Genomic DNA, 17,835 nt, shown 5'->3' with positions numbered 1-17,835 from the left:
ATAGTCTCTTTCTGTTGATGATGTGCATACTCGTTGCACACCGAGCACTGCTGCACATAGTCTTTAATTTGCCCTTGCATATTAGGCCCGTAGAGAGTGTCGCGGGCCTGTCGGTAGCATGCCTCACCCCCCACGTGGTTGTCGTGGATCCGTCTCAGCATCTCAGGACGCATAGCTTTTGGAATGATGACGCGCTGGCTTCTTAAAAGCACACCGTCCTGTGCGCTAATCTCATCCCTGATGGCCCAGTATTCTCTGATGGCCCTGGGGCTCTCCTCTATGTGACAAGCGAATACGATGCTCAAGCACTCCTTCTCAATCTGCGCGTAGTTCTGCTCTGTCTGGTTCAGCGCGCGGGATGCGAATGCAACTGGCTGTCCTCCTTGTAGCAGACAGCAGCCCAACCCCGTCTGGCTGGAGTCGCTCTGTATGGTGACTGGCCTACTGACATCATAGTAGCGCAGAACTGGTACTGCCGTGACCAGCGCCTTGATTTCCTTCATAGCAGCATCATGTTTGGGCAACCAGTGCCATGGCACCTCTTTGTCCAGCAACCTCCTCAGCGGTTCACACACTTCCAACAGGTGGGGCATGAATCTTGACAAGTAGTTGACAAAGCCGACACACCGCTGAACACCTTTTGCATCCGTGGGGTTTGGCACGTCCAGGACTGCCCTGACCTTCTCAGGGTCAGCCTTGAGGCCGTCAGCTGACAGCACGTGGCCGTGGAAGCGGACCTCCCTCACGAAACTGTAGCTTTTTTATGCTCAGCCTCAGCTTCACTTCTCTGCATCTGTCCATCAAAGCCACAAGGTTCGCATCATGGTCACGAACAGCCTCCTCCTCCTCGTCCCCACAGCCGACTATGAGGATGTCATCGGCGATGGGCTCGATACCTTTCAAGCCAGCCAGCAGCTCATGTTGTTTTCTCTGATACAGCTCCGATGCAACTGACACGCCAAAAGGGAGCTTCAGCCATCTCTTTCTTCCCCATGGCGTCCAGAATGTCGTCATCAGGCTGCTCTCCTCATCCAGGCGGCACTGCAGGAATGCGTCACGTGCATCCACCAGGGTGAAGATACGTGCCTTTGGCAGTTTATATAGCACATCATCCAGAGTAGGCATAAGGTAATGGGACCTTTTCAGGGCGCGGTTAAGGGGCTTAGGGTCGATGCAAAGCCTTAACTTGTCCGGTTTCTTCACTATGACCAAATTGCTAATCCAGTCTGTAGGCTGAGTGACTGTGGTTAAGTGTCCATCCTTTTCATATTGGTCCAGCTGCGCCTTAACAGCCGCCTTGAGGGCCACAGGAACATTCCTTGGGGCGCACTGGACAGGTGCAACCGTGCTATCCAGTTCAAAGTGAACATCGCCAGGCAACGACTCAACTGGGTTGGTGAACACATCACTATAAGTTTTAGTGAGACTGTCTTTGGTTAACACACCTGTCTTGCAGTGTTCCACCTTGTTCAGCTCATCGGGGATGGTGAAACGTATCAGGCCAAGTCTTTCGCATGTTTCCCCTGAAAGCAAGGGCTTCTGGCTGGTGTGCACAATCTCAAAGTCTAGTTTGTGTGCTCTGCCTCTGAGTACACACTGTGTGCTGTACACGCCCATTGAACTCATCCATTCACTGTTGTAGAGGCGCAGTCTGGTGAGACTTTTCTGAAGAGGTGCATTTGGTGCCAGTCTAATTTTGTCTTTAATGCTCATTACATTGCAGGTGGCTCCAGAGTCAAACTGGCACCGCCGAACCCCTCCGTGCAGTGGTAGGTTTACAAACCACTTTTTCCTTTCAGTGTTCACAGCCCCCACGCTTTCAGCTGTGTAAACGTCTTTCTCATCGCGGTCGCTGTCCCCCGGGTCCACTAGCAGTGGGTCATCCACCGCGTTCAACTGACGGGCCTGCTGGCCTTTTTTCATGCATACCTTGGCAAAGTGATTAGCGGTCCCACACAGGCGACATGACTTTCCAAACGCGGGGCACAGGTCTCGCCCTCGTCTGTGCGGTGTGCCACAGTACTTGCAGTCACTTTGTTGCTGTGCAGATGTGTTGGTAGACCCGGATGGCCTGCTGGTAGGTTTCCGTCCTGTTCGCTGTCCATATGTCAGATTGATGCTCTCCCCAGGCAGGGAGCTGCTGAGTGACATGGATTTGAGCTTATTGTCCAGCACCTCCACTGCTCGCGCAATGTCAATAGCCCCCTCCAGCTTGAGGTCCTTCTCTCTTAGCATGCGTCGTCTAGCGTCCTCATCCGTTATTCCAAGCACAAGCCGGTCCCTAATGAGCTCGTCTCTTACAGCTCCATATTCTCATGTGGCAGCTCTCTCCCTCAGTCTTGTGACAAAAGCATCTACTGGCTCGCCTTCCTCTTGTTTGAGGTTGCCAAAAACATACCTCTCAAAAATTACATTTCTGGTGGGTGTGAAGTATTGTCCCAGTTTGTTGAGTGTCTCTCCCGCATCTTTCTGCTCGTCCGCTGAGTCCCAGGTTGTGCTTGTAAACGTGATGGCAGTCCTTCCCCATCAGCCTCCTGAGCGTTGCTGCCTGCACCGGTTTCTCTGCCTTGTCGATCCCGGTGGCAAGTAAGTAATCCTCAAACTCCGAACGGAAGTTAATCCAGTTGCTATGAAGATCCCAGTTCATCCTCATGGGCTCTGGCGGCGGGATGCTGGAAGCCATCTCTCTGCGCGACGCTAATGCTAGCGGGCTAGCTTAAACTTATAACTGAACCTATCAAAACAAATAAACGTACGCTGTACCAGCGACGGTCAAAGTCACACTCACTCTGGGTTCCAGTGCAGCTTCTGACACCATGTTGCAAGTGTAAGTGGGTGAATAACAGACAGAGTCGAGCTGTGTCTCATTGCCGTGTATTCATAGGCTGCGCACATGACAGAACTGAAGCATGTTACCTGAAGGAGGTAAGTAAACATCTGTGTCGCCAGAGGGCGCTGTAAACTGCAACACTGCCCTACAACAACATGTTTGAGCGAAAATGTGACAGGGTTGAAGAAGCAAGAGAAAAAGTTAGCAAAATTAGACCCATGGAAGAGTCAGACTCAGAGCCACTCCTTGATGAGAGTGAGTGACAGGGAGAGACTGTCTGAGGAGTCCGCCAGTGAGGACCTACAAGAAGAAATCATTGAGTGACACTGATGATCTGTTGTTTCATGTCTGCCTGTTCCCTGTTGTCAGCACTGTAGTGGGCAGTTACTGTAAAAAGCAGTTTTCAAAGCATTTCCAGGGGTCACGCGGGAAGGGTGAGGCTATGGGGGCTGCAGTTATGTGGGGAATAGACACCCGAAAACTGGAATAAAAATCACCCAAAACCAATTAAAAACCATAAAACTTCGGCAGCGGCGGCACTTTTTAAAAAAAACAACATGTGCGTACAGTTCCGGCAAGACTTTTAAGCCACTTTCACCCCTGCAAATAGTCGAATACATGTAGAGCAGCAGACTAAACCCCCTGCGCTCGTCCATCTGGTTTGGTCTACCTCTCCTCTTTGTGGTGCAGGAGAGTGCAGCAGCTCAGGTGGTGCAGGGTCAGTAATTAGTGAGACCAACATGGACCCTTGACTGACTCCAGTGCGGGACTTAACAAGTGGCGCATATTTCATTTCTGGCACAAACTCGCACTTAGTTGACAAAACATCATTCATGACTTTGTCAGTCTAATTTTAGATAATCAAGCTTTTTTTTTTATATCGGAATCAAGAAAATTTTACAAGTGGAAAACAAACTCACCTGTTTGACCACGGTGACTGTCAACAGCCCCGTCAGTGGAGGTAAAAGACAGAGACAATATCTAAGGTTAGTCTAAGCTTGGATTATCGAAGAGAGGGTTTTAGATGGCTAAACAAGAGCGTATTAAGCTTTGTTAAGATTGAATAAAGTCATAAAAATCTAGTTAGCTTGTTGCCATGGTAACATAATATATTACCTACCTGAGGAGACCTGCCCCACCAAGTCTTCAGTTCAGATTGACCGGCAGATACCAAGGCAGGTGAACAGGGGATCAACCCTGAACAGAGTCGTGAGGAGAGCAGCAGGACCCTGATGGTACCTGACCTCACCCCCAGGCATGGTGGTGTGGTGGGGGCTCTCACGCTTGACTGGACATAAAAGAGAATACAGGCTTAAGTTGACTCTCATCATTCTACAACCTCATCTCATGAGAAACATCCTTCTAAACCACCATCAGTCTGTTCATCCATCACATCTACACTTTTGTTTGGGGTTGATACCTGGGACGTCTCTGCTGGGACGTCTGTCCTGATGCCAGTGACCTCTGGGTCTCTGAGATCGTGGACCCCACGTGCTCCGTCCCAGTCTGCCTCCTCCTCCTCCTGTGCGCCTCCCTCCATCCTGAGGTGGGCTGGACCAATCACCTCTGGGCCAGTGAGGGACTGGATCCTGCTGCGATGGCGTCTCCAGCTGCTGGTTAGCAGCAGAGCACAGCAGCTCCACCAAGATCCTCATCCCATCACGGTCACTCTGGTGCACCTTCACCAGTAACACACTCATCGTTAGCTTGACTTTGATTACATTAAGTTTCACTCTCAACTACAAAAACACCGGTGGCACACATTTCCTGCACTTTTCACAATATTATGTTTACTTACGCCATCTCTGCACCAGAGCTGACGGCGCTCGGGAGGAAACTGGTCAGACACAGGCACGTACGTCACACCTGAAATAAAGACCACAGTCACCGATTATTAAAAGGACTTCACATTTTTTTTATTCTGTGAAACCTCATAATGTGTATTCAACATACACATATATAAACTATAATGTAAAGGTGTAAATGCAACACTTTCACAAAACGAGCATCATGCTAGCATTATATTTGACATACAGGTACTTTGGATAAGCACTCGTCACCTGCCACATGCAACCATTTACAAAGACTTCCTCTTGATACAGAAAGGTAGGAGAACACCAAGACATGGTTCAGTCCCACTAGTCTCAGAAAAAGAAAGATCCTTCAACTGAGAAATTTAATACAAGAAGAAACACCCCAGAACACAAATGTACATACCAGCACGGGCTGCAGCACGCTGGAACTCCTGACGCAGACACTCCTGGTGAGCCACGTCTACTTCGAGCCGAGGAGGAAAGTCAATGACAAAGACCTAAAAACAACAGATGAAATCAAAAAGAAGTAGTTTGGAAAAACAAAGAAAAAAATTCACGTTTATTTGAATCTAAAGTCCACATCAGTTCTACCTTCTTGTCTGGAGCCTCGGTGGGAATGACCAATTTATGACTTTTACCAGTCGGTGCTGAAATTGGCCATTTCTGAACTGCGTGGTGGTACCCAGCACCCAAGCCTGGTATGATCAAAGTATAATAAAACGTCTTCAAGAATCATCACAAACCACAACTTGCACATACAGAGTCAAGAACAAACAGCTTGAACAAATGCAATTATAGATATAATATCTGGGTACATACATGTGTCACGATGGAAGCATGGCCGCTGAGGCTCCCAGTCCACAGGTCGCCACTTCATCCTCCTCCTGTTGGCAGCCTGAGAGCCATGATACCCGTCATCACGAGGCACCTGAAGAAGTGAATCACTCAATCACGAAACCTCATTGATGCTTGTAGCAACTCTCATAATGAGGTAGCTGCCAGAAGCTCCACCACAACCATCTTCAATCAAATCAATAACCAGTCAGCTGCATTTGAACTCTCTTTTCAAACTGAACACTTCATCACACCTGTACTTCTGCTCAATACACAAACTTGATGCTTTCAACACACACTCCTTCATGTCTGTGCAAACATATCAGTGATTATTAGGAATTGTCTTTTTTTTTTTTAAATGCAAACCTTTTTATTAGGAACCATATTCAAGTCAATCGATGGAATAAAAAGGAACACCTGATTCAAGAGGCAACACAATACAAGCCTGACAATCTCCTGTGGACGATGATTTTACTCCATTTTGAGTGGTTTAAACAACTCCAGCCTGCAAGCAAGTTGACAAACATAAAGGTACATTCGGGTCAACTGAGTACATATTCAGACAATAATAAAAACTTCTTCCTGTACAAAGATAAACACTCTTCTCCTCTGGGTGTGTATCAGGAAGCTGGGACCCTCACAGACTAGCTAGTTAGCTTAGCGCAGGTTAGCATAGCGCTGGAGTTAGCATAATGGTTAACGTGACCTCCGTGTAGCCCGCTGGGCTTCCGAACCCTGTATGCCCCCTTCTGAGTATTACAGTTCTGGATCTGTTTATCCTAGAAGTATTTCCCCTCGTACTCTCTTAGAAGTCACCAATGATTACCATTAACGGTCGCTCTTAAAGCTTCTGCCTGATGAGGCGCTGTTAAATCTGAAGAGTACGAAGGTCAATAAGTAACAGTAACTTCTGACTGTGTCAGGTTCTAAAAGTACGTTTAATTTTAAAATTTTCACCAATAATTATTGTTGGGTACAATCCTAATAAATCCAGGCAAAAATAATTTCAGAGGAATTCTTTTTTTTTTTTTTTTTGGCTTCTAGCCTTCTTGGTGCTAAGATGGCAAATAAATAATATGAGTAAATAGTATTTACAGCTTCGCTCTTCTGAGAAGTCTTGAATTATGACATTACGAGTTATGGAGATGTAAACATGAGATGTGATAAAGGATCTCCACAAGCTTATCCACTGACCTGCTCATATCCTCCAGCCTGGTGGTACTGGTCCCCAGGCCCATGACGGTGATTCTCCCGGCTGTAGTTCCAGCAGTAATTAGCCGTGGAGCAGCGGCAAAGAGTCTCTGTGACAGTTCAACCGAGGTTGAATGAAGGATGCTGGTTACCTCCGGGCTTTATAGTTAAATAAAAAAACAACAACTAGTAGCCAATAGTTATCAATAATCCCTGACAGCTTCCTGTGGAGTAGGCGGGGCTTGCCTCCAGTGGGTGGGGGAATTCGATTTGAAGGGAAGTACAGATTTGAATAGCTCCATCTGCTGGACAACTGTGGAAAGTACAAGAACAAGTCCGTAAAATGAGATGAGTTTAAAAACTGTGTGTAGTGGCCATCTAACCACAAAAAAGGCCACTGGTGGGAATCAGAAGTCATTTCCAACGCGTGGTGTATCCAAAAACGAGGTCTGCCATGATGTGCCGGTCAACACTTTATTAATTGACATTATTAATAAAAAAGGATTAAAAACACCGACAAAAGACCGGGTGCACTTATTTAAAAAACGAGCTCATGCAAAAAACATACAAATTAATTCTGTTGCACACAGACCCACACACACACGGTTGAAAAACTGTGTGGCTTCCCTGACCTAATTTCCATCCGTGGATCACCTGTGACTCCCATATATTGGTCAAGTGATTGTTTACCTGCCAATCACCCACTGAAACGACAACATTCACACAACCTATCCCACACCCATACACACTCACACCATGCACAACACAATTAGCCACAACACACCGGCCCCTAATTGTTACTGTAGCGGAACAATTACAACCCAAGAAATGTGGCACCAATTATGAGTCCATAGTGCAAGTGTGTCTCAGTCAACAATGTCTATGTATGTGTCCATCGTCACAGACGACCCTAACATGAAAAGTCAGTCTTTTATTCAGCTTCCTGGAGAAGACAGATCTTAGTGATTGGTCGCTCCAGTATGCTGCACTTAGTCTGGACCTTGACAGACCGCACCAGTCCATTTGTGTCAGGAAAGGTCTGCAACACCTTTCCCAACAACCAGGATCCACGGGGGCCAGTAGAGTCTGCTACGATGACAATGTCTCCTGTAACGAAACTCCTCTTGTCCTTTGACCAACGCTGACACTCCTGTAGCAGTGGAAGGTACTCCTGAATCCATCGATGCCAAAAGAGATCTGCCAGGAACTGAACTTGCCTCCATCGTCGTTTTGTGTACAAGTCACCCTTTTCAAAAAGCCCAGGTGGTACAGCAGGCTTGCCTTTCAGCAAAAGCAGTGATTGTTTACCTGCCAATCACCCACTGAAACGACAACATTCACACAACCTATCCCACACCCATACACACACACACCATGCACAACACAATTAGCCACAACACTGTGTTTCACACTATTTATTCCTCATTGCACTCTCATAGAATAATCAAGTACAGGAAATGAACCAATGAGGACCACTGAAAAAGCAAAAAGAGTATAATTCATTCATTCAATATTTTGAATTAATTTGAAAAGTCTATCCAGTAGGACATCATGGATTCCAAAGTCCGTTAGATACCTTTGTCTGTTACTGGGTGATTCAGAGTTCATACACGTTTTCTTCACATTTCCATGAGTTCTTTACACATTTGAGAATGAGCATCCTCTGAAACATCTGTTTCCTTATGAACTCTCAACAGAGAAATCTGCATCAAGAGTTACAGGAGTGCATTTAATGAAACTCAAATTTATGTTAAGGTTTCTGGTTCAATACAAAATCCATATATATTACAGTACATCAATATTAACCTACAGGGAATTTTCTGAGATCAACATTTATTCTATGCAGGTAATTCATTCTGTATACGTGGACCAAAATAATGTGGAGCCTGGAAATAAATGAGACTGGAGAGTGAAAACAATTGCAGCAGCCTTTTGTAGCTTCAGTAAATCTGGAATTGCATGAGGTGGAAAGGACAGAGCTGCGTTCAACAGGATAAATTTGAAACACCAGCTGAGCCAGCTGTTACAGCCCCGCTAATACATGTTCATCTATTTGTGGTTCTCTCCCTTCCCCCATGCCTGGAGAGGTGGGCTGTTTGTGCAGCCTGGTCCCACCTGAGGGAGGGGTCACACTTTATGCCTCCTGAATCAGTCTCTCAACCTCTGGTGGCTGCACAGCTGACACTCACATGGTTAACAAACAAGCATATCTTGATTTCAGTTCTATTTTAGTTTACATGACTCACATCTACTACGACTACTACTACTACTACTACTACTACTACTACTACTACTGATAGTAATAATAATGAGCAACAACCATCCATGACAACACACAAACAATTATGTATATTTAATATAATGGAAACACGATGAAAAACATTTCTGTAACATTGACACGTATTCACAGCATGCATTGGTGACTCACATTAATATTGTGCAGTTTTGAGTAACGCATAGTTTAGCCAAGGTTTTTACTAACATTTGGTTCAACAATATCATGTTCAACATCTACAGCTCAGTGCTCCTGCTTGAGACCCCTCAGAGCAGGAATATTGAAAGTTTTGAAAATAAACCGACCGTCGGAAAAGGAATTGCATTTCGTTCATTTTCAAATAATTTTGTCATATGATGTTAGTCTAAAAGCATCATTAAGAGTAAAAAAAAATCTTTGTGATTCAATAGTCAAGCTTGAGACTGAATGGAAAAATAAAAAGTACAGGCTTGCATAGATTCCATCAACTATTTTGAAGAAATGATGTTCAAACTCGTCCAGGTAGCTCTTAAGAAGAACTGCTACTACAGTCTCTCAGGTTGGTTGAAAGTGATGTGTCCGTCAGCAACATGTTACACTTTGCTCTTGTGACAGTGTTTCAGAGCATCCTTCAATGCATCCAGTACCATGTCAGCATTCTCCATGCTGCTGTTACACCCCATCAGTCCCACACGCAGCACCTGCAACAGCCACAAACAGCTGGAGTTTAGATTTCTTCTACAGAGGAAATCAGAGTTGTCAGGTGATCGCTCCCCTCTTACCATGCCAACCGATGGTCCCAGGCCACCAGAAATCTCTAAATCATGTGTTTTCATGACGTAGGTTGTGATCTCTTTCCAGTCGTAGCCATGAGGAGCAACAACAGTTGTTACAGTAGGCAGCCTTGCTTCCTGTAAGAACCATTGAAGAAATCAAAATGAGTCCTGTTCTTTATGTTCTTATTCTAACAGCTTCTTGCATGGTGGATGTGTAACCTTCACTACAGGTTATTATCGAAACATAAAACTCACTTTGTCTTTCACAAAAAGCTTAAGTCCCATGCTCTCTAGACCAGCGTGGAAATACTCTGCAACTTTTTTATGTCTTTCCCATGAAGTCTCAAGACCCTTAGGTTAAAAAAATCGACAAAAACATGAAATGCAAAATGTTTTTTTTTTCAGATTGTAGTACATGAGATGTTAAGATTATTAATTCAGAATAATGAAGGCTCTTAAAATATGAAATTAAAAAGCTAAATCCAAAAAAACCCACCTCCTCAACCAGGATGGCCAGGCTCTCCCTCAGGGAGTAGAAAGCAGAGACTGGGCCTGTGTGGTGATATCTATGCAGAAAAACACAGCAACTGTTCAAGCGCGGCTAAAATGGGCTTCCACATTAATCGCTTCCTGCAGGAAAAAAAAAAGGGTCTCACACTCTTGCTGGCTTTCCATCACATCCCCAGTAGTTTGAAAGCCAGCTCAAATCCAAGAAAAAGGACACAGGCTTTGTCTTCCGGTCGAATATTTTCTGACTGTGGAGGAATGAAGCCTCAAATACACATTTAACATTTATTAGAAAGGATAAGTCTGTCTGAGTTTCTCACCATGCTCGCTTGCTGAAGGAGATGGGTGCTGTGCCTGGTGGAGCATTCAGAACCTTTTGAGAGCCTGTATACAGGATGTCTATCCCTGCAAATACAATCATAGCACATAATGTGACACAGCAAAGACATATTTAAAGTTTTCATCAGCTGCAGCGGGATGGATGTAATATGAAACCTTGCTGGTCCATGTACACAGGCGCTCCCCCCATTGAAGCTACAGAGTCGACCAGGAATAAGCAGTTGTATCTGTCAGGGACAAATCCAAACATGTTAAGTGCATGGCATTGGTGCAGAGGAGATGACGATGAAGGTGAACCGCTGCTTACCTGTGGCACAGCTGTCCGATGCCATCTAAAGGATGTAAGACCCCTGTGGAGGACTCTCCATGTGCCAGGAAAAACAGCACGGGTCTGTGTTTGGACAATGCCTGCGAGGAAATAACACTTCATCACTTCAACTGTATAAATGACAGAACACGTCAGGGTAACTGGACGGTCATTCACCTTTTCAATTTCTGTGTAAGTGAAGAAGCCACCAGGAGGCGTCACAATGGTGTTTACTCTAGCACCTGTTGGTTGGACACAAATGATATTAAAGTTGCATTGTGCAGGACTGCTGACAAGCTAGTGCCTCATATTCAAGACCAATGGGGGACAGCGTACCAGCAGAAAGTTGGGGTGTCCATTTTTATCATAAGAAACACAGCAATGCTAACTTCCTTAGCATGAGCTGGAAAGCCAAGCTCTTGATTATCAGTGTGTCTGTTTTCCAACCAAAACCTATAAGTCACAAGCTCTGATTAGTGACCAAGGAATCAGACTGTGAATGCAAGCAGTTGAACTGAGTATTCACCTTAGAGAGGCAAAGATAGGCACCCTGCTGCTCAGGGCTCTCTAACCTACAACGCCAGTGACCCTCTCAAAATCTGCATTATATGTTATCACTTCCTGATGGGTTACAAGCAGATACCAGTGACATCATCAGCTCCCATGGATCGATTTGGACTAATACCCCGGGAGGAAGACACTACGAAGAGAGGAGGGAATGGAAGCAAGAGAGGTTTGGGAATGTTGATGGAAATTGGCAGCAGCAGAAAGAGCTGTTCAGCCACGTGAGGTACAGAGTTTAATACACTTTGAGCAGCTCATGCAGCACTCGAGTAACTTACGAATGCGTCTTGAGGTACAACGCGATATTAAAAGACGCAAGTGTCAGGCAGTATCATGTTTTTGATTTTCAGATTTATCACCTCTTATTTCTAATGTTTATCGTAAATCTGTTGACCTAGACATGTCAATTCTGTCCTGGAAAGAAAGGTCCAAACACACTGACGGACCAATTGTAGAAGCAAAAGAATAAATAAATAAACAAAAATAAAACTTCCCAAAAAAGGAATTTACTTGATTACTTGGTTCAAGTTTCTGCCACCCAAGGCATTTAATAAATATCTAAATAAAGGAAATATTTAAAGAAATATTTAATAAAAATATGACACGCGTGTGTGTGTGTGTGTGTGTGTGTTAATGAACACAACATTGTTGTTTGTTGACGGACAACCAGCAGCCTTCTACAATAAAATACCGATCCTCTCAGCCATTTCTGCTGCTCGCTCTCCCCAGATGCCGTTGACTGCAGCCAGCACGCCGTCTCCAGCCTCCACTGAGTTAAAGATGGCACACTCCATTGCGGTGTGGCCGGTTCCGCTCACGGCTAAAGTCACGCTGTTTTGGGTCTGGAACATGTACTGGATTCCGCTCTTGATGTCACTCATGATCTGTAACAAAAAAAAAAACAAAAAAATTGGTAAATATAAATTCATATAGATTTTAATCGTATTGTCTGCTGTCTCTCTTTGTTCAATGAGTGTCAGACTGTGTGGGTTCCTAAAACCGATGAGTTGCGTCCTTTTCAAGGTTGCATTCACTAACCATTAATTTGGTTTATTCAGCAGCATAAACCAGTTGTAGCTGCAGAAAGTAAACATATTTAAACTGCTTGCTCTTTCTGTGAATTCCTCAACTTCACATACATGAATAAAGCCAAATATCCATATCATAGACGTCAAAGAAGCATAGCAAATATTCCCATGTGAGATGGTTTTACAGGTCATTAATTTTTTTTCACATTTGATACTATCATGATATAAATATTTAATTAGATGGATTGAATGTTGCACCAAGTCACGTATACAACGACAAATGTTAAAAGTCTAGCAGTGGCACCAGCAAACAGTGAACCGTCGCCTTTACCTCAAATATCTCTGGATGCATGTGACCGATGACAGGATTGGCCCCGGCCTCCAAGATCCGAGCAGGAACATTTGAAGGTCCGGGTCCAAACATGTGGCGATGAGGAATTGTCATGGGCTTCTGCAAGCATTTAGGTGGTGGTACTGAGACGGAGGACATGTCGCCAGCCGTGTGACTTACAGGCACAGTAGAAGCAGCTCAAACAGCCGTGAAAGACGATGAAGAACTGAAGAGCTTCAGCTGAACACACTCCTGCGTCTGACCAGTGAGGCCCAGGGTCAGCAGCCTGTCTGTCACAACATTCTCCGCCTCTGTCAACACTTATAGGTCCTGTGTGTCCTGGTTTCTACTGAGTTGATATTTCAGTGACTGAGCACGTTAATCATTGACCAGTGGCAGAGCAGAGCGGCCGACCTTTTTCTGACACACTGTTCTAGGCTGCAGTGTGTTCTTTAATCCTTTCACCGTGACTTCTGACAAGACTGAATTTACAAGAGTCACAGGATTTAGGGCTACACCGTTTTGGGCCAATATCAATATTGATGTTTAAGATAATTTGGCCAGAAGCTGATTCAAAAACAGATAGGTTTTTATGTTTATATTGGGTGTTTTTTGTTGTTAATCTTTATTCCCCCTTATGCAACTGGATAACTAACTAACTACAGTAACTGGACAGTTCTTGAAAAGTGGTGCTCAGAATTAATTTCCAATGCTTGACTCTTAAAGGCTTTAGTTGGTTATTTCATCTTGTCTGTGTTACTTCTGATTTATGTTGTCCTTTTCCAATAATAGAATCATCATGTAAGGCCACTGTAAGAACTCAGACCTCCATCAATGTACTTGTAATATTTCCTGTGAATGTCCAGACAAGATTGATGACATTTGTGATATTTTTGTGAAACTTTTATTGACGTTAACTCATTTTTCAAATTAAGACGCAATAAAACAATGTGTTTTATGAATGACAATGGTCCAAAGTTGAAATTGGATGGACAGAAAAGTCAATGAAGTTTCTAGTTAAACACCATAACAGTCATCAGCAAGGTTAGCTTCAACGGCGGGTTGCCATGGTGATGACAATAGCTTGTTTATTACTCACAGATCGTAACTGCAAGTACTTTTTTTTTATATCCTGAGAGAGGAAACCTCTGAACACTCTAATTCTAATAGTTTGAGTTTGTCAAGCTTTTAACTCAACACCATAGCAGTTTGACCAGCTCGTAGGTTAGCTTCAATTGCAGGTTGCCATGGTGACAGCAACTGTTTACACAGATCATTACTACTATCAGAAAGAGACAGGCTAATTGTTGAACACTGTAGTATTACACTAAGTATTTGTTTGTGTTGTCCTTGAAATCCTTGTCTCACAATTGATTCTGATGTTCATGGAGCAAAATGTCTGTAGTTTAGATTTTAATTAACATGTGGAAGGCAACTACTGAAACCATGTCCACGAAAACTGATATTTGTTGCTGTGACCAGTTAAACAGACATTATTTCATGATCTAAACATACAGATGGTTAAAAGTCTCACAATGTTACCAAGAGAAAAATGTTTTTGTGTCATCCTTGGGAAATGAAATGAGTTCTTCCACGGCACAAACTTGATCCCTCAACCAATTTTATTGTGTAATCTTGTTAAAATCCAAAGAGCCAAAGATACGAGTGAATACCTCCTTCATAAATGAACAGTTTTATATTTCGTGCATTTGTCATCTTCATGTGATCTTATGTTGAGATACAAACTTTAAATTCAAGAGGAGCTTCATGTGTATCAGCTGACTGAACTTGTTCTCCATCCACACCAGAGATCCAGGCAGGACAAACCCTCAAGAGCAACTCAACTTTCTATCTCATCCTGGAGTTGATCGGCGAGGGCTACTTCGGGAAAGTGGCCAGGTGCCTTAATCTGATGAACGTGCAGACTGTGGCGGTGAAGATTTTAAAGAAAAAGAGGAAGTTCCTAAAAGACATGGAGAAAGAGATGAGGATGCTGAATATGATTCAGGACCTGGACCCCACCCGTGCCAATGTCATCCACTTTTACTAAAAGTTCAATTATATCTGACATACCTGTTGTGCATTTGAAATGCTAGATAAGAACTTCTATGACCTCCTTGAGCAGCAAGATTGGACCCCCCTGTCTCTCAACCAAACTCGACCTATCGCACACCAGCTGCTTTTAGCCCTGGATGGCCTGAGGAGTCTGGGTGTCCTGCATACACACATAAAACCAGACAACGTCATGCTGGTCGATCAGCACAACCAGCCACTGAGGGTCAAACTTATTGACTTTGGGGAGGCAATCCCAGCCTCAGCAGTTAAGGTGGGATTGTTTGTTCAGCCTTTTGGATTCAGGGCACCAGAGGATACCCTCGGCCTCCCATTCAGCGAGGCCATTAACGTTTGGGGGGGTTGGCTGCTTCCTGGCCTTCCTGTTCCTGTGAACTGCAGCTACCAGTCAATGAGATGCCTGATTGAGGTGCTGGGCCAGCCCGAGGACCGCCTACTGAGGGATGGAGTGTATACACTTGTGCGTACGCAACTTTTGCGATTCTTGCGACCGCAGTTTTTTAGTATGAAATCCGCGTGAGTATTGATACATGAGGCCCCAGGCCTTTAGCCGCTTCTGCCACGCTCTCGTAGATCCGTGTGCCGCTGTCAAGAAACACCTTCAACTCGGCTGGATGTGGCGTTTGGAAGCGGATTCCTTTGGCTTTAAGCTCTCTCAGTATCCCCACATATGCCTTTCTTTTCTTCAGTATTTCAGGGGGGTGATCTTGGTCAAAGTAGATCCTTTTCCCCTCGTAATGAACATCTTTCTTTCTCCACGCCGAACGCAGTACCAGTTCTTTCACTCTGTATTCGAGGAAGCAAATCACCGGTGATCTCGGCGGTGCATCTTGAGGGGGGCTTTGGGCCGAGAGCCCGGTGTTCGTGCTGTATGCCGAGGTTCAAGTCAGCGACCGGCGGGCCAACTTCTTCTTTTATTAGCTTCGTCACGAACTCCGACAGATTGGACCCCTCTGATTCCTCGGGTACTCCGTAGATACGGAGATTGTTGCGGCGCGAGCGTGCTTCTAGCTAAGTTAGCTTAGCCTGCAGGGCCTCTTGGGTCTCTAGCGCCTGGGTGAGAGCCTCCTTCGCTGCCGTGTCCCAGTCTTCAATGTCGGATATGTGCTGCTCGGCCTCGCCCACTCTTACTATGGTAGCTTGTAGCTCATCTGTAGCTTTCTCGAGTTTTCGGTTGATTTCTCCTCTAAACTTGTTCAACTCCTTCTTCATTTCGTTACAAAAGGAAAGTCGAAATTCACTCATTTCACTTTTCACATCCGACCTGAGCGCACGAATCTCGTTGTAGATGGCCTACATGACGGGGTGAGCGTCTTCCTCGTCATTGTCGCCATTGTTCTCACACCTTTCCTCGTCACTGTAGTATTTTTCTTCGGCATTCTCTCCATTTTCACGTCTTGTACCTTGTTTACCTTTAGTCTTTTTTTTTGCTTATCCCCTTCCATGTTAAGTTTCAGGGCAGTTTTTTAAATCTAATGTTTTTCAAAGGGGATAAATTTCCGACCGGTTGGGAGCGGGGCGTTTAGACTGCCATTCGCTTCAGCATCACCTCGGAAGTCTCTATCTCATCTTGGGGTTCTGACTCTCATCTCAGAGCCCGTCGGCAACATTTAGAGGCAATACTGGGAGACTGACGCAAATCACTGCCCAAAAAAATAAATAAATAAAGGGATACGTTCTTCGCGTATAAATGTCCTATGGCGATTGTGTGTGTGTGTGTTGTGAGTTTGAAGTTTTTTTTCTTTCCACATACAGATGTCAAGTATCTGTCATTTTTGTGCGTACATCAGATGCGCGCTTATATAAATGTCTGTCCTCCATCAGGGTGAGAAGCTAGCCTGCCGTCCGCCACCCACCTGGCGTGAAAGGCTGCTTGAATAGGGCTCATCACAACACCGAGGTGACGCTGATGCAGCGCGTCGACCAATAATCTGTCCTCTTCCATGAGGGTCCAGCCATTTACTTTCTAAGTATTTTCAGGAGGGATCTGTGTGTCACGCCATAGCTGTAATTGACAGGACACTGACGTATGGAGTGAGGCGATGCGCATCTGTGAGGAGTACATCCCCAATAAACTCCCTGCGCTCCTGGAGGAATACGAGAGGGAGGTGGCCAAGAAAGGAGTCCTGTTAGAAAAGTACCAGAAAATGTAGAGCGCCGTCTCTCTGGAGCGTTTTCAGACCTGCGATTCTGGTGTGACATGTTGGCCAAGTCACATTTATGGAAGCTTTGTGCACCAACACAAGAAGATTTGCTGTCGAGGCTCTGGCGACATGAAGTGAAATACAAACAGACATTTAATGTTGGGACTCTGCATTGCCACTTTGATGTATTTATTACAGAACTTTCAAATGTGATAAAGACCAGACGGAGAAAAAGTAGTTAACCGCTTAACAGTTTTTATGGTAGATGAACCGAATGGGCCACGCAGGCCGAGAGTTGCAGTAACTTATCAATTAATCAGTCAAAACAAAATTAATCACCAGCTACTCTGATAATTTGTCGTGTCTTTCAGCCTTTTTTTCCAGGCAAAAATATTTAAATATTTTTTGGTTACAGACTTACACGTTAAAATCTTGCTACTTTTATGTAACTCATGGCGTCCTTCACGCTTCAGGACTTGATGTTCAGTTTCAATTTTCTTTTTTGCTCGGATCAGGTTTTGAGGTCATGGCACCAGTGGACTCATCCGTAGGTGTCCTCAAGTTGCGTGTGCCTCTTGAATTACGCACATGGAGGTGAGACAAGCAGCCAGCGAGGAGCGTTTGAAGATATCCAGGAGGCACAGTTGAGGTGCTTTGTTTTGTTTTTTGTTTTTGCAGGGCTCTAGCCTCCTCCTCGTGGTGGACTTTCTTCATACTCTTAAGCGACTCAACCAAGGACGCGTACTTCTTCCGGCTTTGCTCGGGGTCCTCCTTTTCTCTCTGAAGCATGAGCCGAAGTTTGTCGATTGTCTCCTGACTGATGTGAGGGGTCTTTGAGGCAAT

The 17,835-nt window shown here is 44.8% G+C and overlaps 1 protein-coding gene and 1 pseudogene across 1 annotated transcript; one reads left to right on the top strand and one right to left on the bottom strand.

Moving 5' to 3' along the window:
* Positions 1-8,092: 8,092 nt before the first annotated feature.
* On the bottom strand, positions 8,093-14,362 carry agxta (alanine--glyoxylate and serine--pyruvate aminotransferase a). Its single transcript, XM_086225090.1, has 11 exons — positions 12,776-14,362; positions 12,108-12,300; positions 11,030-11,094; positions 10,853-10,953; positions 10,702-10,772; positions 10,527-10,611; positions 10,356-10,454; positions 10,196-10,265; positions 9,955-10,050; positions 9,706-9,834; positions 8,093-9,624 (listed from the first exon to the last, which is right to left on the bottom strand). Exons 1-11 carry the CDS (start codon positions 12,932-12,934, stop codon positions 9,517-9,519), a joined length of 1,176 nt encoding a protein of 391 aa, XP_086081216.1. The 5' UTR covers positions 12,935-14,362; the 3' UTR covers positions 8,093-9,516.
* Positions 13,743-15,368, top strand: LOC147250356 (homeodomain-interacting protein kinase 1-like; annotated as a pseudogene).
* The last annotated feature ends 2,467 nt before the right edge of the window (positions 15,369-17,835 follow it).

The sequence above is a fragment of the Aulostomus chinensis genome, chromosome 14 (assembly GCF_037954235.1).
Source record: "Aulostomus chinensis isolate RoL2024-O1b breed Wild chromosome 14, RoL_Achi_v1.0, whole genome shotgun sequence".
Taxonomy (NCBI): domain Eukaryota; kingdom Metazoa; phylum Chordata; class Actinopteri; order Syngnathiformes; family Aulostomidae; genus Aulostomus; species Aulostomus chinensis.
Note: the sequence above shows the minus strand (reverse complement) of the source record. Positions and strands in the feature narration are given on the sequence as shown.